The sequence below is a fragment of the Lemur catta genome, chromosome X (assembly GCF_020740605.2).
Source record: "Lemur catta isolate mLemCat1 chromosome X, mLemCat1.pri, whole genome shotgun sequence".
NCBI classification, from domain to species: Eukaryota; Metazoa; Chordata; class Mammalia; order Primates; family Lemuridae; genus Lemur; species Lemur catta.
The window spans coordinates 35,640,879-35,654,823 of NC_059155.1; the positions used below are offsets into that span (position 1 = coordinate 35,640,879).

Genomic DNA, 13,945 nt, shown 5'->3' on the forward strand with positions numbered 1-13,945 from the left:
ACTGAACTGATTGCTTTATTATAGTCTGACCGAATCGACTAGTCGTTAACTGGTCGATCTAGTCAAAATGTCAAACTAGTAATGAGTGTGGAAACAGCTTCCCTGTCAAACAAGCCCTGAAGGCTGCAGCTGATTGCCTGTGCCCTTCTCCCAAGGTGACCTAGACAAACAGATACAGGGGCACAAGGGGCAGATTTGAAAGGGAGAAAAAATTGGTGGCCCCTCATCTAAGAAGAAATGCTTGATGCGAACTTGCATTCTGATTAACTAGATACTTCTATTGCCAAGTTGATTTTTGGGCACTTGAGCTATTTTTAATAACTAGTGGGCGTTGTATTGGAGCCATTGGCATGCTGTTTAGTTTAGCAGATTGGAGAACTCCTAGAAATGTTTAACTTGGAAGAATTCACAAACATTTTGTAAACAATGGTATTTTGATGCCCGCACATCTGTGGCTCATTTAAAGGTCTTAATATACCCATGCCCACAGTCATTGATCTGGACCTCCCCACCTCCCATTACCTAATGAAAGGGCTTTGGCTTGCTTTTTCCACTCTAGGAATCCCAGCAATCATGGTGACAATTATAGTCATTGTGAATAAAGATCTGTATGGACATCTCAGCTCAACAACTGCATTGTAAGTACCGCATCTCTGCTTCTCAGGGGGTGGGGCTCTGGGTAGGTGAGGTGTTCCCAGCTTGGGGCTTGGTCTTGCCACTGGCTTCAGGGAGAACTCAGCCTAAGCCTTTTTGCCCTAAACATAGTCAAAGCCACACTCATGTAACAGTTAGATGCCTGGGCTTTCTATGAGGTAACAGCAAGTTACCTTACCTCTAAGTTCCATTACCTCCTCTGGAAAGTGGGAATAATAATGTTTGCTCTTGTCCTGTGCAAATTAAAATGACATCATGTGTATAAAGTGCTCAGTGTGTTGCCTATTCCATGGGAAGTGCTATGTAAATGGCAGCTATTATGATGACAAAGCTCACAGATAATTGAAAAAGAGTTAGTGGTCACTACAAGAAAACACTGAGATGAGTTGGAAAACATTTTCTACCTCTCAACAACAAAGTTCTTCCCTGAAGAACACAGGACAGCTTTCCTTTGTAAGCTGGTTCAGCTTTGTTGTTTTCTTGTTTTTTTTTCTTTTCTTTTTTTATCCATTTGATGTATAAGCCCATCTCTTTGGTTCTTTAAACCACAACCACAAAAGAGTAGCAATTCTCATCACTCCACCACTCCAGAGCCTTTTTTTATAGGCATGTAGATAGTTAGTTACCCTGTGGTCCTTTAGGTGGCACAATCTCATTTTACACTCCTGATTGTTCCATTCTCTTCATCATTGCCTCTCAAATTGTCTTCCACTATAGATTTCCTTTCCCACTGAACTGGAATCAAATGCAGGAGGTCCTGCTCCCAGGACTCCCCGGTCTTTCATATTGAGATGACAGTTTCTGGAGTGTCAAAATTATATGCCCTTTGCAGAAGATGCTTTCTAATCAAAATTCCTTGTTATTTTTTCTTGCTCTCTCTTTTCCCTTCCTTCTCAGCTCCCCCTTCATCCTCCCTCCTTGCCTGTTTTGTGATTTAAAAGGTCCCCATTGTGTTATCTAATGGTGATTTTACTTCAAAGATCAACAGCAGAAGCAAAACTAGAACGAAATCAACTCTATTTTGCCCTCAAAGAGCCTTTTCATATGTGAATTGGTTAGTAAGAGGCAGACTGCTCTAATAGGTTTTTTTAAAAAAATAATTATATTTTGAAGAGGTAATTTGTGCACATGGAACACAATTCAAAGGTACAACAAACAAGGTAGAGGAAGAAAAGTAAACCCCACCCCCCAACCCCAGGTACCCAGTTTCTCTCCCTCAAGGTAACTCATTACCAATTTATTAACAACAATAAAATTTGTGTGGATATTCTCTTGCATGTGCTGTTACCCAAATGGTAGATATACACCACTTGGCATCTTGCTCTTTTCACTTAACAATATATCTTGGAGGTGATTCTCTATCCAAACATATAGCACTGCTTCATTTTAACAGTTTTCTATAGCCCCCCTTAAGACTGAAGATGATATTCAGGGAAGCCTAAGTATTAGACTCCATCAGGGAAATTAAATGTCTTTTTTCACACCCTCGCAATGCACACACACAAACTCACACATACATGAAAGTATCCACACCAACATGAACAACATGACCAAAACGGATTTGCCTGGTTTTAGAAAAGAGGTCTCAGCTAAATTCACGCACAGTTAAATTAGTCAAGCTTGTCTGTGTTAAAAAATCAGAAGCGATGTGTCCCGTAATTGGAAATGTTATTAAATGAAGTATCTGTTCATATGAACCACTGCATATTTTTTTCTTTAATAGAAATTATAGAGCCATTGATCAATTCACTGGTCAGTGTTGCCTTTTGTAGTCCAAATACATCATATTTTAAAGCAGTACAACTTGATAGAGCTGTCCTCTTTTTGTTGCATTTTCATTACCTCTGATAATCTCATCATTGTTTGATATAGCATTCAGAATAGTCATTCATTGCTCTTGTCCTTTTACTGTGATATTTATCATGCAAAGCAGAATTCGTTCTGCAAATAAAAGCTCAGGTGTAAAGTGAGGGGAGAGAGCCACTTTGGGGGAAAATGCATAATTTGTTTTGTTTTGTTTTGTTTTGTTTTGTTTTTTGCTGTTGAGGAAGAGAATAATTTCCTAGGAAATTGGACTGAGAGGTTTCTGCATATGTAGGGCAGAAATATCCTCTAGGATTTCTGACTTGGCATTGGAAAGAACCCTGAACTGGGGCTCAGGAGATTGGAATTCTTGTCCCAGCTCTGCCTGCAGTGGGCCTGAGCGAACTCTGTCAAGTCAGTTCATCTCTCTAGGTCTAGGTGCCCTTACCCTAGGTGAAGTGAAACCGAGCAGATGATATTCAGTCTTTAAGAAGTAGGACTTTATGTTTCCCCACCTCACAAGAGTCTTCTCTTCTTTATTTCTTACAGTTGTTGGATTAAAGATGATTCTGTTTTTTACATCTCAGTGGTGGCTTATTTTTGCCTCATATTTCTCGTGAATCTCTCCATGTTCTGCACTGTTCTTGCTCAGCTGAGTTCCATGAAATCCCAAAGCCAGAAGACTTGGCAGAAGATGATCCTGCATGAGCTCAAAGGAACAACAAGCCTGACATTCCTACTTGGCCTCACCTGGGGGTTTGCCCTTTTTGCCTGGGGACCTGTGAGGATATTTTTCTTGTATCTTTTTGCCATTTTTAACACTTTGCAAGGTAACTGTTGTTTCTTTGCCTTTTCTGTGGCTAGCTAGATCTCCTCCAAAGCTTTCACTGCTTTGGAAAATAATCTCACGTGTTGGAGACTCAAAGGAGAATAAAATAGTCCAAGAGGCCTCTGCTGTCATTGAGCAGTCAGGCATTAGCTAGGTGTTTAGCCTTCATTAAATGCACACATAGCCTACTCTCTCCTACTCAGGGAGGTAGAGAGAAGCCCAGATAGCTAACCCAACTTTCGCTAGTTGGCAATGTTTATATCAAACACTGACAGGCAATACTTCTTTTTTATTATTATTTCAAAATATTATGGGGGTGCAAATGTTTTTGGTTACATGTATCAATTTTGTTATACTTGAGTCAGGGTTATAAGTGTGCCCATCACCCAGATAGTGCTCATTGTACCCGTTAGGTAGGTTTTTGCCCACTGCTTCCTCCCCCTCCCCCCTGCTTGATTTCCACTGAATTTTATTTCCCTCTGTGCACATGTGTGCTCATTAGTTAGTTCCAATTTAATAGAAAGTACATGTGGTGTTTGTTTTTCCATTCTTTAGATACTTCACTTAGGATAATGGTCTCCAGTTCCATTCAAATTGTCACAAAAGGCCTTATTTCATTCTTCTTTGTGGCTGTGTAGTACTCCATAGTATACATGTAGCATATTTTGTTAATCCACTCATGAATTGGTGGGTACTTGGGTTGATTCCACAGCTTTGCAGTTGTGAATTGTGCTGCAATAAACATTCACGTATTGCACCATGACATCGTACTTGTACAGATTCACATTTGTGTTGACATTTGGAAATGCACAATCCAGTTGGACATAACCATTAACTGGACAGTAGAAAAATTAAAATTTTGAATTCATAGACTCTATCTGCATCAGATACCTTAATGTTTTGGGAAAGAGCCAGCCTAGGATATTGTAGCATCATACAGGATTGAAGGGTAAGAGCAAAGGGTTGCGGTCGAGGCAACAGGCCAAGGCTCTAGTCTTGGTTTTGCTACAAACTGACCTTAAAAACAACACCACAACTGGTTTAATTAGATGATTTCAAGCTAAGGGCTCTATAGCTCTTTTTTTTTCTTTACTGTAACTTTGTTACTTTATTAACTTTTTAATTTTTTTTAAACTTTTTGACTCTTTTATAATAACACTTGGCTTAAAACACAAACACATTGTACAGCTCTACAGAAATATTTTCTTTCTTTATATCCTTATTCTATAAGCTTTTTCTATTTTTAAAATTGTTTATTTTTTTTTTACTTTTTAAACTTTTTTGATAAAATCTAAGATACAAACACGCATATTAGCGTAGGCCCACACTGGGTCAGGATCATCAATGTCACTGTCTTCTTCCTCCACATCTTGTCCCTCTGGAAGGTCTTCAGGGGCAATGACATGCATGGAGCTGTCATCTCCTATGATAACAATGCCTTCTTCTGGACTACCTCCCAAAGGACCTGCCTGAGGCTGCTTTACAGTTAACTTCTTCTTTTTTTTTTTTATTCCAGCATATTATGGCGGTACAAAAGTTTAGGTTACATATGTTGCCCTTGCCCCCCCACCCCCCTGAATCAGAGCTTCAAGCATATTCTATAGCTCTTTAATCTTCTTCCTATATTCTAGTGAAAGGAACATATGATCAATGAAGTGATTAAATGGTAGACAAAAGATGGCACAAGAAGTAAAACCTAAGGATCTGGTTAATATACCTCTAAGTAATTGTTGATGTTAATTTTAACCTGATTTTGTCAATTGAGATATATTGGAGGGAAGAGGCATGCAGAATGATTGTGTGGGAGTCTCAAAGTCCACTCCAGACTTTTATCCACAAGTTTAGCCCAGTCTATTTGGGATACTAGGGCAGGCTGGGAGTCAACTTGGCATTCTGTTGAGTTAGGATCTCCCTTACTTCTCTCCACTATTTTTTTTCATTCAAGAAATCCTTTTTTCCAAAGTGCAGTCCACTAGTGGTCCCATGGGATGCTCCAGCAAAGAAAGAGTCCTATGGTCAAAGAAGTTTTGAAAATGTGGCAAACTACATTCCCCCATTCTTAGAATAGCACAATATATATTAGCATGGTAAAAGCTCTATTGGAAAAAAAAATCTTAATTTTTTTTAACCTAGTATTTTAAAAACTTCAGAATCCTTTGTTGTGGTAGTTGTTAACCCCTGAGAAACCTTGGGAAATAAGAATTGGTATGCAGTTCTTATATGCCAGTCACTTGCAAAGTGCTGCAGGGGGCTAGGGAAGCAATCTAGCATGAGGCATAGTTTTTGCCCTTACATCTTATCACTTAGAAAAAATTCATTTTAGCCAAACGTTTGGATCAACTGAAACTATCTGTCCCACCAGATTCTGCCAACCTTATACAGCCATATTCTAACTGAAATGTAAAAAGTCACAAAATGTGTTGGTTTTTCCTCTACATGCCATTTTCATTGCCTCTGGTAGTAGGGATAGAATTTTTAGGAACTCTCCACACCACTTTCGCTTGGTTCCTTTTGAGGCTACTGGTACTTGATTGTATCCTAGATTGCTGACTGAGGCCCTGGTGATGGTTCTACACTTTTCCTCTGGACAGAACTGCTTGGCCCACACTGAGGTGCTCTAACTCGATACTCTAGCACGATGCTGTAACTTCAAGAACTAACTAGCCTTGGTGCAGAACATCCACAGAAGTGGATTAGGAATGAGATGCTCGTGCAGACTTCTTCCTCAGTGATAATTCCAGGCTTCTCTTTGGCTCACTGATTCTGCAGAGAAATGTGCTCACTCTATGGAAAGAGGGATTAAAGGAAAGCTGACTAAAGAACAAGAAAAGCAAAGCCATTTCTAGCTTAAAAGTGGGGAGGAAGGGTAGGAGTGTTTTCAAAGCAGCAAGTGCTCCATTCCTGGGGTGGAAGGGAAAAGTAGTATGTAAGCAGGGAGCCTCCACGGGTAGATGCAGAATTTAATTAGGTATTTCCTGAAGACTGAAATCAAAGCCCCATAGATCTGGCATCAGCAGAGCCAAGCTGTCTCTGTCTGTGAGATACGCTTTATGTCAATCAAGCACCAAGTGTTCCTACTCCTGCCTGCAAGATAGAATATGCCATCGCGTAGTGAGGGTGTTTTCAGAGCCCTGAGCTTCAAATTCAAGTTGTACACATACACATGATCCAGCTAAAGAATGCAACGGGACAAGTGAGCAAACTAGCCATTTAAAAGACCAATGGCAAACTGGCAATGCTGGCTGAAGGGGGGGTGGCCTGTGGTCAAGTGGGAAAAAAATATGCTCATGATGAGCTATTTATGAAAGAGGAATGCACAAATAAAAATGCAGGTGACAAAAACCTGACATCTTCCCTCATGCCCATGTTCTTCTAGTGAGTAAGCAGATCAATCTGTTATTGGAAAGAAAAAGGAAGGCTGTCAAGCGGAGAGGGAGAGCTGGCAGGCAGCTCATTGGAATTCACAGAATAACCTTTAAGTCTGAGCACTCACTAAACTCCATGCAGGAAATCAGAGCAGTAATAGGTGCTTGATGTCACTGTCACCCCTTGTTCATGCTGAAGCTGGAGGAGTTTCATCTGCTCTGAGACTTGGGTTTGCTCTCCTCGGGGTGCTTCACCAGCTTCCAGGTGGCTGCTGCTCAGAGAAACAGTGAATGCTGCTGAATTTGTCACCACAGTTTGGTTACAAATGGAGATAAAGCCCTCGGGAGAGTTAGTGAGACATGCCATTCCGTTTAGCCTCCAGATTGTTGCCTCCCACCTGGAATCAGAGAGTCTCAGGGCTGGGGCCAGGGAACTAAGATGTTCCCAATTAAACTTCCCATTGAGTGATACGAAGTCACTTGTCTCTGCCTGGAACTTTCCAGAGACTGAAAGCTCACCAGTCCATAAAGCAAAGCATTTAACTTCTCATCAACTCTGATTCTCATACCGCTCTTCCTTACCCGAGCTAGTATAGTACAGTGGTTAAGACCTTGGGCTCTAGAGTCAGACTGCCTGTGTTTAGTCCTGATGCTGTCAGCTCAATATTAGCTTTGTGACCTGGGTCAAGTTTACTAGACTTCTTGGACTCAGAGTTCTCTCAACTATAAAAACTAGACTGGCCGGGCACGGTGGCTCACGCCTGTAATCCTAGCACTCTGGGAGGCCGAGGCGGGAGGATCGCTTGAGGTCAGGAGTTCAAGATCAGCCTGAGCAGGAGCAAGACCCCGTCTCTACTATAAATAGAAAGAAATTATCTGGCCAACTAAAAATATATATAGAAAAAATTAGCCAGGCATGGTGGTGCGTGCCTGTAGTCCCAGCTACTCGGGAGGCTGAGGCACTAGGATTGGTTAAGCCCAGGAGTTTGAGGTTGCTGTGAGGTAGGCTGACACCACGGCACTCTAGCCTGGGCAACAGAGCGAGACTCTGTCTCAAAAACAAACAAACAAACAAACAAACAAACAAAAAAACAAAAACAAAACTAGACTAATAGCACAATGCCTGTTATGCAGTCATTGCTCAGTAAACACTAGCTGTGATTTGTTAGTACATGGTTGTTCTGTAACTTTCTCCCATTGCTCTTAATTCTAACCTGGCAACCACATGGACCAAGCCTAATTTGTTCTTTTTGTGACAGCCCTTTCAGATCTGTGGCTACAGCTGTCATCTCTCCTCACTCTATATTTTCCACTCCAAGTTTTTTGGTATCCAGATACAACACCCTAGCTCTTTCAGCTTTTCCTCAAGTTCATCACTATACTTGTTTGCTCTATTCTTGAGTATTTCTGTCTGTCACCATTCTCCTAAAACAAAGCTTCCCAAACTAAACATAGTGTTGGTGGGAGGTATGGTCAAACAAGGCCAGAGAGACTCTCACCTAACTTAATTAAGATTCTTTACTTCCACTAATGCTTTAGTTGAAATTTGCTTTGGGGGCATTTACTACTGACTTGTGTTCAGTTGGCAATGTGTTAAGACCTCTCTACTGCTAATCATTTACCTTTAGTATAACTGGACAATGTGGAGGCAAGCTGAACCCTGTATAGAGAATGAAGGTTTCCAAATTGTACTTGGGCCAAAATAAATATTTTGAGGCTTAAGCAGGCATTGAAAAGATTGTAGAAGGCTGTGGCACTTTGTGTATCAAGTACCTTGGAGTTCAAATCAACAAACATCTATTGAGCCACCACACTTGGTACTAGAGTCAAAGGGAAAAGTGACATAAATCTGAAAAGGAAGCATACCTCAGCCCTCAAAGACTCAACAGCTAGGTGGAGAGATAGGCAACACATGGAGAATGATATGGCTAAATGTGGCAAGTAATATGAGAAACAAAGTGTTATGGGAGTTCAGAAGTGGGAAAGATGAGTTTTAATTTGAGGCATCTGGAAAGGTTTGTGGATAAACACTTCTGGCGTGGACCATAAATAAAAGTCAGGCTATTGACAGGAGTTATTTCTGCCAATTCCACACCCAGCTTTAGGAAATCCAATTGGTCTTTCAAGGAATGGGCAATAGGGATCATCTTAAGTCCCACTTTTATCTCCCAAGGAGATATTTTAGAGGGTTGGGAGAAGAGATGGCCAGCATTGGTGGTAGATACCTCAGCCCCTCCCTTCCACTTGCAGGACAAAATCAGGGCTGGCAGTGGAAATTGAGGGCACCAAATACATGGCTTCCACATGACATAATTGTGCCAGAGAGCATGTATTTTTTATTACATAGTTATTTATTGCTGTGTAACAAATTACTCCCAAATTTTAACTGCTGAAAACAATGAACACATATTATCTCACAAAGTGTCTGAGGGTCAGGAATTCAGGAGCAGCTTAGCTCGGTGTTTCTGGCTCAGAGACTCTCATTAAGTTGCAGTCAAGCTGCCATCCAGGGCTGCAGTCATCTGAAAACTTGACTTGCAGATCTGCTTCCAGGAAGGCTCACTCACATGGCTGTGGACTGGAAGCCTCAATTCCTCACCATGTGGGCCTCTCCACAGGGATGCCAGGATGTCCCCAAGACAAAATTCTTGGCTTCCTTCACAGTGAGTGATAAGGGAGGGAGAAAGAGAGAGAGTGAGAGAGACAGAACTCAATGTGTTTTATAACCTAATCCTGAAGGGGGAATACCATCACTTCTGCCATATTCTATTGGTACAATGTGGAAAGAGACTACACAAGGGTGTGAATGCCAGGATGTGAGGATCACTGAGAGCCATCTTGGAGGCTGGTTACCATAGCAAGCCTTATCTCTCATGGCTCTAGGATGGACAGCAGCCCAGGGGCAAGACATGAAATTTCCCAATACAGACCTCTTTGCCATTACTGCCTTTGGGAGGAGGGAGGTTGGAAAGATGAGATAAGAAAGCCAGTAATGGCCCTGAGGTTCCTTGAAAGTAGTATCTATGGTGACAGGAGCAGTCCTGAGTGTGGGCACTGGTGACAGCTCGTGAAGAAAGCTGAAAAAAGACTGACCTTCTTCTCCTGGCTTAGGATTCTTCATTTTTGTGTTTCACTGCGTGATGAAGAAGAGTGTGCGGGAGCAGTGGCAGATACACCTCTGTTGTGGGTGGTTGCGATTGGATAACTCTTCCGGTAAGATGCCAGTTTGGGTAAGGTTTGAATTGTACTTGTTTCACAAAACTGATCAGATTAATTTGTCTCCTAACTTGAGTTCATATGGCATCAGCTTCAAATAGAGGCTGTTTCGGTCATGAAAATGATTTGTGCGTTTGAGCTGAGATGAATGAAGCCAAGTGAAGAGTGTGACTTGGGCCATATTTTAACTGAGGAAAGTTTTGCTTTGGCCCAGATTCCCTGGATTGCTCGTCCTTGCTGTCACCTCAGTCTCAATTCAGTTGAGAGAACATTGACTGAGTGCCTACTGTGCTCCAGGCACTGGGTTTCAGTGGCTTCTGGTTGGTAGCCAGCAGTGGATAGAGTGGATGTGGGAAGCAAGGAGTGGTGGTAGAGGTGGAGAGAACTTTTCAGCATTCCTAAGCTGCCTGGGCAGTGGGCTTCCCAGGTGGATTGATGGCCTTCCTGCAAAGTAGGAGATGGAATGGACTCAGACATTGCCTCTTAACACTGGTTCTTCCCTTGAGAATATCTCCAGTGCAGGCAAACTGATGTTCTATGAATCACAAGGTTCTTCCATCAAATTCAGGCAGCTTCTCTTAGTCTTAATACAAAGCCCAGTCTACTTCCTTTAGGGAAGGCAGCACTTGAACTCCAAGATTCCATAAGTAGCACCAAGGGCCCCACCTTTATGCTGGGCATGTCGGTAACCTGCTGGTCCTTTTGCTCTAGGAAAAGCAGGCATCCTTGGTAAGTGAAATGCCTTTTCCTATATCGCACATTATAGTATAAACTTACTTCTCACAACTTCGTAGAAAAACTGGCTCCTTGAGCCACCCAGAATGAACACTGTGCATTGAGCTTCATATTTTTTAAATAGGACAATCGAGGTATAATTTACATACAAGAAAATTCACCCTTTTTACATGTAGAATTTGATGAGTTTTACATTTTTAACTTTTCCTGGTGTCATTTCAGATGGGAGCAGCTGGTGTGGGATAAATATTGGGTATAAACAGGAAGGACTGAAGAAAACCTTTGAGCACAAACTGTTGACACCATCCCTCAAGTCAACTGCAACTAGTTCCACTTGCAAATCTTCAGGCTCTGCACAAGGCATTCCTTCAGAAATAAGCTTCCCAAATGGTGAGAAAAAAGGCTGTGTTGTGTACATTTATTTTTTTCTATTTTTGATTTTATTTTATTTAAAAATATTAAGAGGGTACAAATGTTTTTGTTACATGGATAACTTTTGTAGTGCTTGCATCAGGGCTATTAGTGTGTCCATCACCTGAATAGTTAGTGTTCATTGTCTACATTTATATACCAGAGATATTGAATTAATGTGAGACCATGTGCTTGGTTTGGATGATACCTTCCTCCTTAAAACTAAATGCACATGTGCATGGATATACCAGGGCTCATTCTTGCCTAAGAAAGTGTGTACAGAAGCATGTATAGGTGTTTCTATACCTAGGGAACTTAGTATGTGTAAATCTGATGGATTATTAGATTAATGGAGAAGAGAAGATACTGGAGGTTAAAAAAATTCATAGGTAATTAAAAATGATTGTCACAGACTGTTGAAACCAGAAGGAACCTTAGATATTGCTTAGTCCACTCCTCTAATTTTACAGAACCTTAATCAAGGAAAATGAAAATGCCTTCTGGACATTCACTCAGCCCATCCACAGCAGAACTGGGGCCAGAACTAAGGTCTTCTGGCTCTCAGGGCTACTTCACCCTACCCAGAATACTCTCTGAGCTGCACATCACTCTTAGATGCTCACCTTTTTCCATAGGTAGAGACAGATGTTGAGGTGGAGGTGGGGTGTTAGGATGGAAAGTGTAGAAAAAGGATTGGTCTACAGGCTTAAAGAGAAAGGCAAAGTGAGCAAGAACTTTAGAACTTCAAGTTGATGTTATAATGACTCTGCTTTCTGTGCTTCTAGTTAGAAGAAGGTGCATTGGCCTTTGGAAGGCCATTTCCTAAAAGACCAAAGTAGACTCCAGTTCACACACACATAGACCACCTTTAGTAGCCTGGCTGTAGTCATTCTCCCAACCTTCTTGGTGCTATTGGTAGGACTGCCTCAGCCACTTATACTTTTTTCATTATGTTGGCTCCAAAAACCAGTTCTATTTCCAAGGGCTGAAGCCAATTTGGAAGCAGCATGGTGGATGAAAAAAACCACCAAACTTGGAGTCAGAAGGCTTTGGCTCAAGTCCCAGCTCTGTCACTAACTCTGTGACCTTGGGCACATCACTTCTGTGCTTGGAGTTACATTCTCTCTACAGTTAATATGAGAGAGCTAGAATGGATAATCTCTAAAGTGCCTATCAGCTTCAGGACTGTGTGTGAGGCAACAGTATTTTCCAGTTTAGGCTGGTTGACTAGGGTATGGAGTCTCAGTCTTCACCTTTGTATGGGAAAGTTAGTAGTGCACATGAAAAAACCTTTCCCTGCCCATAAGTATCTACTGGACTCCAGCTAACTAACTTGTAGATATGCTCTGGAGTTCATATGGAGGCACTAGGGAGCCATGGCATTTAGAAGGCATGGTTTATGGAAGCTCCTTAGTCCATAATGGTTGGAGTTAATTAGGAAATATCATTTTTGCAAAAGAGTTTGTTAGTATTAGCTGTCCTGCTATCCCCGGGGGATATTTATTGCTTCATTAGCAAATACACAGCCAAAATGTGTACATATTTTGCTTCCGAGTAAGAGTAGCAAATACCACGTCCAGGATTTTAATGCTGTTGTATCAAGGAATAGACCCGGAGAGCTGGCATCAAAGTGCTCAGTAACCCAAAGTGACAGTAGCCCAGCCAGTGGGGCAGGAAGACCAGCCATAGGTTTTAAAACTGAAATCTTGATGCTACCATCATACCTGTGGCAGCCTGAAGCTCAATTCCATTAGCACAGAGTGAAAAACCATGCCCCCTATACCATCAGACACTCTCAAGCTTCAGAAATAGTCAAACATTCAGGGCAAAAATATCAAATCCATAGGGGATATAGATGTGTGTGCTTCCATTGTGTGTTTTCTCTTCCTGAAAGTCTCCAAGGTTTGTTCATGAATAGCCACCCCTAGGTTAAAGTCAAAGTCAATAACGCTTAGTAGTGGGATTGCTGGATCAAATGGTGGTTCTATTTTCCATAGTATTCTCTAATTTAAAAAGAAAACAAAAGGAAAAAAGAAAAGTATTGAACAGATTACTGCTATATAAAATACTCCAAGACAGTAATAAAGTTAATTAAGGCATTTCCTAAAAGAAAAAGTCAATAACGCTACCTGTTAGAGTTCAAGAAGAACATATATACACCCTAAACAGTGCTGTCAGGATGAATTAATTCACCCTGGATTTATATTAGATTATCCAAAGAAAGCACTGCAACCATCACTTCCTTTCTAATTTGTTATTCATTCCTTCATTTGATAAAATTTTCTTATGCTGCTACTATGTGCAAAGTCCCTGATGCCACAGCTGACAGTGTTCTTTTTTTCTTTAATGCAGATGACTTCGATGAAGATCCATACTGTTTCTCTTCCTTGGGTTGTGAAGTTGAGCCTAATTATGAAAGAAGAATATTACCTGTGTAAATAAAAATGAATTCCATTCACAAAGATTTTTTTTCAATAAGTCCTAGCAGAGATACTTACCTGCCCCCACCCCCAGATTGGTAGAAATGTTGAATTGTGAAGCAACTGCTCCAACCTTGTATTCTGAATATTATTTTGGAAAGGACAGAATGAGATAACATTTAGTAAACATTAAAGTCAAAATAATTCTCCTATTCATTGTTATAGTTGTTTCTTGTTTTGGATAAGTGAGCCTATAGTTATATTACAGGAGAAATATCTACAGCATAGGAGATTTTGTTTCAAAAACTTTAAGTGTGTACATCCTAAAAGAAAAAGTCAAGACCACAGTTCCTATTGCCCTGCCCTGGGAGCCAAACAATTTCAGATGGCCAAAGTTTCAGGATACACAGTTGGCCTGACACCCACAGAGGAAGCAGATAAGAAGAGCTACAAGGTTGTACCTTTTGGGAAAAAAAAAACTGCTCTGTTGGCCTGTCATGACAAAGCACCTG

At 41.1% G+C, this 13,945-nt stretch overlaps 1 protein-coding gene across 1 annotated transcript in view; it reads left to right on the forward strand.

Moving 5' to 3' along the window:
- ADGRG4 (adhesion G protein-coupled receptor G4) overlaps positions 1–13,467 on the forward strand; it is a 102,832-nt gene extending 89,365 nt beyond the window's left edge. The window contains exons 19-23 of the mRNA XM_045538837.1: positions 560–638; positions 3,007–3,287; positions 9,763–9,864; positions 10,825–10,992; positions 13,366–13,467. Coding sequence (XP_045394793.1) covers positions 560–638; positions 3,007–3,287; positions 9,763–9,864; positions 10,825–10,992; positions 13,366–13,451 — 716 coding nt within the window. The 3' untranslated portion in view covers positions 13,452–13,467. The remainder of the gene's footprint in view (positions 1–559; positions 639–3,006; positions 3,288–9,762; positions 9,865–10,824; positions 10,993–13,365) is intronic.
- Positions 13,468–13,945: the final 478 nt, after the last annotated feature.